The sequence below is a fragment of the Strongylocentrotus purpuratus genome, unplaced genomic scaffold, assembly GCF_000002235.5.
Source record: "Strongylocentrotus purpuratus isolate Spur 01 unplaced genomic scaffold, Spur_5.0 spur5_scaffold_13, whole genome shotgun sequence".
NCBI classification, from domain to species: domain Eukaryota; kingdom Metazoa; phylum Echinodermata; class Echinoidea; order Camarodonta; family Strongylocentrotidae; genus Strongylocentrotus; species Strongylocentrotus purpuratus.
The window spans coordinates 2,979,280-2,986,664 of NW_022145598.1; the positions used below are offsets into that span (position 1 = coordinate 2,979,280).

Genomic DNA, 7,385 nt, shown 5'->3' on the forward strand with positions numbered 1-7,385 from the left:
ATGATAACATTGTTACTCCTGTCTTCTACATTGATTTAAGCAACTTTTTCATGTTGTTTCGCCAACTGCTTATACATTTAAAAATAAAAAGTTGGGTTTCCATTACCATGGTTTTAACTTGCCGAATCTTGTATCTGTTTTCATGACAAGATACCCAACGAGTGGGTCGGTGATGGCGTCCCAGAAACGACCGGCGAATATCACAGCACTAGCAGATGATGGCTTGATCTACATAGAGAGAAAGGAGAGAGAGAGAGAGAGAGAGAGAGAGAGAGAGAGAGAGAGAGAGAGAGGGAGAGAAAGAGGGGGAGAAAGATAGACAGACAGACATGCAGAGAGAGAGAGAGAGAGAGAGAGAGAGAGAGGGAGAGAGAGAGAGAGAGAGTGAGAAAGGGGGTTATAGACATTTTGCATTATTACTTAAAACATTAAAGGTTATGCAACGTTTTGGGAAATTTGAAAATTGGATGGATAGCAATTCTTTAAAGTTTTAATATATTTGGATGCCCCTGTGGATGTTTGATAAAAATCAGAATATTTAGCGCCTAAAACACTTCTGCTTTCGAGAAATTGAATAATCAAAATGTACCGGTGCTCCCGGTAAATTTCAAATATATCGAATAGCGCCTATAGGCCATTCCATGGTAGCCTCGACCATGAAAATCTCAGAATATGATATATAATCCAAACGGGAATAGCAAATCGGTCGTTTTTAGTGAGAAAAAAAAACATCGTTTTAAAGCTTAAGTAATATCAGTCTTGGGAGGGAGCTATACAACATAAAGATTTCAACCGCTACAACGATCATTGAATATTGTAAAATCGCATTAAAAATTATGCTTCCAATAATTATGTTTATTTGATTAAAATTCATGACCCCATACCAAAACTTTATATTACTTTGAACATAAACAAAAATGAGTATAAACCCCAATAGTCGCAACGACGTCTTCATTTTATTACCCGTACTACCTCTGTTTGGCCTGATCACGTCAAAAGTTGTGAAATATTACGTCACAAGTCCTGAAACCAAAATTATGTTAACGTTTGCCCCCCCCCCCCCTTCCCATCGCAAGCCCTCAAACTCCTCCTACGTTCCCCCTTTTTAATTTGGCTGGATACTACAATGGTACTTCCTCTCACCTGAGCAGTGTCTAGCAGGAATACTGAGATATAGAACCCGATGACTGTGTTTGTAAGTTGATAGGGCATGCCACCTAGACCATAGCATATCTTCTCTCGAAGCTTCAACCGACTCGATTTCCGCTTCCCTGACCGCGGCTTCTCGGGCGCCAGTGGCGTCGTCTATTGGAGGAAAACAGAATACATTTTATTACCAATTCAAAGAAATGAAAAAAGTTGGCGACTTACGTAATTTATAAATCTTTTTGTACCATTCAAGTTGGTGACTTACGTAATTTATAAATCTTTTTGTACCATTCAAAATATTCCCAACGTCCAATGTACCTCTCGCTTTATCGCTCCTGTTCTTTCCCTTCCCTCTCCCTGTCTCCCTCTCTCTCATTCTCTCTCTCTCTCTCTCTCTCTCTCACTCTCTCTCTCCTTTTCTCTCCTTTTCTCTCTGTCTCTCTGTCTCTCTCTCTCTCTCTCTCTCCCTCTCTTCCCCTTTCGATTTCTCTTGCTCCCCACCTATATCCCCGGCTTTAAAGAGAATGAGTTCTATTAAAGATAACAAACAATATGTGAGCTTTTTCATTCTCTTTAGATGTCATTCGAATGAAAATTCTTATGGTTGTTCGTATAATTCAACTTAAGTAGAACAAGGTACAATATCATTCAGAGGAAAGGGGTTAACTAAAATACATCTCTCAGCGGCGGATCCAAGATTTTTTAAGGGGGGGGGGGTCGAAGCCAACGAGTGCGCGAAGCACGCTGTAATCGCGCCTGAACGGTAGCCCTTCTGCATCAGGTCCAGGAGCATAGCACAAAGACGTTTGAATATATATATTTATTTATTTATATTAATTATTTATTGGGGCTTGTTTTGCTTTCTAAAGGATCCGTACAACATGGCATATATTGGGGCCTGGCAGAGCTCCTATCGGGGGTTCCGGTACGGAGCCCCAGGACGCTCTCGAGTCTTGAGCAATGGAAACTCACATTCTCTCCTTAGGGCCACTGGATAGCTATCGTGATCGATAAAATCTCTAACCCATCCTTTGAAATTTAAATTGCACTGCCCCCACCTCAGATTGATCATGCCATCTCATTCAGCAAAATCCTTTAATACTGGACACAACGTTCATGGGCGGATGCCCACCAGGCGCGTAGCCAGAGTTCGACGTTTGGGGAGCACATACATGTAATCGATCGAGGTAAAAAAAAGTTCAACCGATCTTGGAAATTTTAGGGGGGTACGTGCCCCCCCCCCCCCCCCGTGGCTACGTGGCAGATGCCCACACTATTGAGTTATCCAATGATTCTCCGCCCCCATCCCTGACCAGCCAGTGAGTTATACGTTGATGCAGGCGATACGCATAGCCTGTGGTAGGATTATACCCTTCCATCCTATCATACGTTGCCGACCCGTAGCAATTTTTATATTATTAGTACATTTCTTCTTTTTTCCATTTCTCTGTTTTTCCTTTTCTCTCTTCTTCTCTGCCTTTCTTTTCCCTTTTTGTCTTCCGTCGCTCTCTCCCCTTTATTTTTAAGGCCGTCATAAAAATGGGACCGCGGCTGATTCGGCCCTCACCTGGAACCCCCACTGGTTCTAAAGCTAAACAAATAAAATGATAAAATAGTTTTAAAATTCACTTTAATAATTTTTTTTTTTTTTTTTTACATTCCTTTTGATTTTTTTATAATTGTACTTACATCATAAAGAGCATAACAGTTTTAGTCTGAACCTAAAAAACACAAACAAAAATAGTGCTGTTCATGCGATTACAATGTTGTAAAATAAACAACTGAGAAAGGCAGATTATGTAATGCATAGTCATCTAAATGATAAGAAACCGACTAAATCTTGCTGAAAATCAAATACAGAAAACAGCACTGCATACGGAAATGAGTATGTTGGACTAACTATAACCGGTTTGGACCAAATTATTCAGCCATATCCCATCACTATTTCTAATGTAAGTTCATTAATATTGAAGAGCAATTTTTCTTTAGGGGACAGTTCTATTATAATATTCCTTCAAAACGACTTTAAAAGAATAGAGAAGATCTGACATCACGAATATTTTCTTTCAACTTTACTAGAACCTAAAATTTTGTTTTGATAGGTTTCCATGTAGAGTACGGGTTGCTTAGCTGAATCTCAGTGTGAATTCAGGATATTTCAAAGTCCACGGTCGCGACTGGACTTTGCTCATCTAATCCTCGTGTAATCTAGGAATAAATAGCCCTAAATAGGTCCTCTCACCTTCTTAGATAAATTACTCAAAGATGAGATCATGAGACGACTTGATATAAATAAACCAATAACCTTTGTCACAGTGCCCGCCTGGAATTGAGGCATGCCTTTAAGGTCACAGATTGGATTTGTTTCTCGGTATAAACTTTAACTTTAAATCCCGTACAACTGGAGTAATCTTTGTTTAAACCAGGGACGTGATAGAGAAGGACTGGAATCAAGCCGCTCTCCTTTGACCCCATGCTCCAAGCCGCCGAAAAGTTATGCGCTAATCTGCAACTGTTGACCAGGTGGTGAGATAAAAGAGCGCATGACATTTCAGGAGTTAGAATTCCTACATCAGAAAATGGTATCACTGCAACTGTTCGCTGTCCCTTCCAATGATTTCTCATCCATTGTTGAATGTGTAAAGACTAGAACAAGCGAACACAAACTTGTGTACTTTCATCCTTTTTTAAACTTGAAAAATACAAAAAACACGCGAAAACACGCATTAGCAAACTTAATGTTATTGAAGATTGTAAACCATGGATCAAATAACGGGACATTAAAGCATGCACAAATTAGCGCATCATCCTAAAATATTGAGTTTTTGACAGGATGTAATTTTTCTTTTACCAACTCTAGCACACAAATTAAAGGAAGGACGGAGTTTTTAATTTGAAAATTTGTTTGATGCACTATTCCCAATAAAATCCCCATATAAAGTTTTTGATTTACACTAAAATTTTGCCGGTAATTTAATATTTTGTAATAAATGTAAAACTGGTGCCTGGCTTCCGAAAGTCCCCGCAGTGGAAGCGCGGTTCGGAGCATGGAACTTCAAAGCCAAGTGGAATGTTACACATCCCATTGTTACGCTTTAGAACTCAAGAATGCGTTTGAATAAATTACAAGAGTTTCGCCTCCTTTTCTTTCACCTCCCTGTTTAAACGTTGAGGGAAAACTTCTTCGTCTGCCTCCACAATTACATGTAGCAAGTGCGAATTATCATTGTAAAATTTTGCTTTCTGCTCCATCCCTTAAATATTAGTATGACATTTTCATGTATTTGTATGTGTATCTATTATCGAACTTCATTCACATGGTCAGTGACATAATAGGCAAAATAATTATTACACGTAAGGAAACAATCATTTGAAAGATACATGGAAACAATACAAATATTCAAATAAGTAGTTATACATGTATATATATATATATATATATATATATATATATATATATATATATATATAAATATATATATATACTTCATTGAATATTTAGAAAATGACCAATGGTAAATGATATAAAATATGTTGTGTTGATGATTTACCTACATTTTATTATTTCAAATGATATATGGTCAAATCTGATGACAATAATTATAACCGAAATTACAATGTAACTTATTCTGGTGTACTGTTCGAATGGTCAGAAACTCATTCTCTGATTTTTTTAATAATTCCTGTTATGTCACCTACATGTATTTATACTACAAGTTTGGGGTTTAAATGGCTTCAAAATATATTTCAAGTGTAAAATTTGACAATTGATATAAACAGAAACATTTACTCCACTCCCTTGTACATGTATATATACTTCGACTGTGTTCTTTCTCAGTTGTGAACAAAAAATGAAAATTAAAAAGTGAATATACCTGAGAGGAACCAAAGTGAATGGAATAATAATTATAGGGCGGTCAATTTGGAAGAAATTCAGAAAGCATCCGATGTCTCGGGTCAAACGATCCGTCGTCGTGAAGTACATGTATACATGTAGATACAGTGAAAATGTCCCTGTACATTTTTTGCGTATTGCGTATAGCAACATGACAGGTGTATATCTGACTCCTCTACCTTATCCAAAATAAGTGGTTTTATCACCAAATAAGCTAGACAAAACCGGATTTAATAATCAATCGAATATGAATTATCAAACACATACCTCTTCCATACTTCTTAGATAGCTGACAAGTAGAATATAATCCAACTTATAATTTATATCTCAACAGCGAAACGCACCCATTCTTTACAGAACAACCATATTTCACGTAATATACCAGATGATTGTTTGAATCAAACTGACTAAACTTAGCCTGTACGTGCAGGTCTGTATATATTTGCCTAAATCACACACACGAGTTTTACTGCTTTACTTTAGTTAAAGCAAATATCATAAAACAGTGTTGTTGGTTATTCGTGAGAACGTGTCCTAGTCAGTTTGTTGGTATGAGCATGGATCCATGGTATATGATTTAGGTTGAACGTTCTCTTGCTCATGTGCTCACAATTTTTTCGACAACGAGATGAGTAGGCCTATTCATCTGAAAAGCTCTGAATCGGCTTAACATGCCTAATGGAATACCTGGTTTGTTTTTCATCATTCATCGTGTATTTTGCTTCCTGGAGGGGAAATCGATTGACTTAATTCGGCAAAACAAGGAAATTGTGTATGGTGTGATTTCTTATTGGTCTTATTGGGTCTTATTTTCATCTCGACTCTCCCACTTTGTTTTTATTTTCCCTCATCTTTTTTTATCTATTCTTTTTGCTGTCATTCGGTGGGGATGAGGTGCTCCTCGATACATCACTGTTTCTTTGATACACGAGTGAATGAAAACTGATCGAAATAATGTCAAATTCAAGGGCATACATGTATATAAACGGCTTGCTGTTGACCTTTTGAGATGTGACATGACCTTTGACTCCAAACGCCTTGAATCCATGATGTTGACTGCTTGGGCGAGGGTTGCACTGAGCCCATCTCATCGCATGCACTGATGTGGATGCCGATGTCAAAGAAAAATTGTGGTAGAAATGTACGTCTACATTCTTGTTCCTAACTAAGGAAAGTGGTACTTTTATCTCTCATATTCAAGACGGTGGCTTATTTGCATAAAAACTGCAGCAGAGGCACTCGTCATAATGATAAACATGAATAACTCACATGTACAGGCTTCGGATACATACATGTAGGCCTAGTCCTATTTTTGGATAACATGTATTTCTTTCAATGTTAAAATTACCTGTAAGAATACTTCTCAGAGCGTTATGTAACCTATCAGCGCCAGACCCGTAGCCAGAGTTTGATGTTGGGGGGGGGGGGGGGGGGGGGGGGGGGGGGGGGGGGCACATACATGTAATCGATCTACGTCCCGGGAGGGGTCTAAAAAAGTTCAACCGATCTTGGAAAATAAATTTGGGGGAACGTGCCCCCCCCCCCATGGCTACGTGCCTGATCAGCACAATCTAAAGCTGGTATGCATACAATCCCTTATTTTAGGGAATCACACTGCATAGGCACTATGAATCATGTTAATGTTTTCAAATGTGTACATACATCCATTTGGTAGACTGAATGCTTATGCTATCCCTCATATTAGATATAAAAGAATATAAATATTATCAATATGACGAACACAAGGGGTACCTACCTCCTCTGATAACTCCTCGTCAATGAATCCCAGGGTCTTTCCAGCCATGATGATCGATGTCCTCCTAGTCCAGTACCAAGCTCAAGTATGTTCCTCTTCAGTTCGACACGGTTGTTATAGTTATACCTTTGTCTTCTCGAGGTAGCAAGTACTTCGTTTAATTTCTCAATATGCTATCAGAAGCACTGTACTGTCGAACACACCAGTGCACTAATTCATTCGCCTGACGCAAGCTTATAAGACAGTCTGAAGTTGCTACTGTTCCTACTATTGTTGCTGCTGCTGTTTCGATTCTGCAGCGTTGCGTGTTTGTCATGCATCAATATATACCACGCTTTCACTTGGGTGACGGAGTATTGTGACGATCCTTGCTACGATTCAGACTGTGGATAACCTACTGTATAGCACACGGTACCTTAAAACGAACGTTCTACAATAAGGCTAAATAAATGCAGTCAATTACTAACGATTGAATGGTATACAGTTACTCACTTGCTAGGAAAGCAAGTTACTAGAAGCATTGACTATGTTTGTAATATCATACTGTGAGCGAGACGTCTAGATTTATACTTTCGAACCACAGGA

The 7,385-nt window shown here is 38.5% G+C and overlaps 1 protein-coding gene across 2 annotated transcripts in view; it reads right to left on the minus strand.

Moving 5' to 3' along the window:
• Window positions 1-7,385, minus strand: part of LOC582692 (sodium-dependent lysophosphatidylcholine symporter 1) — a 22,938-nt gene extending 15,553 nt beyond the window's left edge. The window contains exons 1-3 of one of the 2 annotated variants that reach the window (XM_030982714.1): window positions 6,801-7,385; window positions 1,144-1,305; window positions 107-228 (exon numbers count right to left, since the gene is read on the minus strand). In XM_030982714.1, the coding sequence (XP_030838574.1) occupies window positions 107-228; window positions 1,144-1,305; window positions 6,801-6,848 (332 nt within the window). In that variant the 5' untranslated portion in view covers window positions 6,849-7,385. Of the gene's footprint in view, window positions 1-106; window positions 229-1,143; window positions 1,306-5,311; window positions 5,401-6,800 lie in introns of those variants that run through there. The other variant, XM_030982715.1, reaches the window with a different exon arrangement.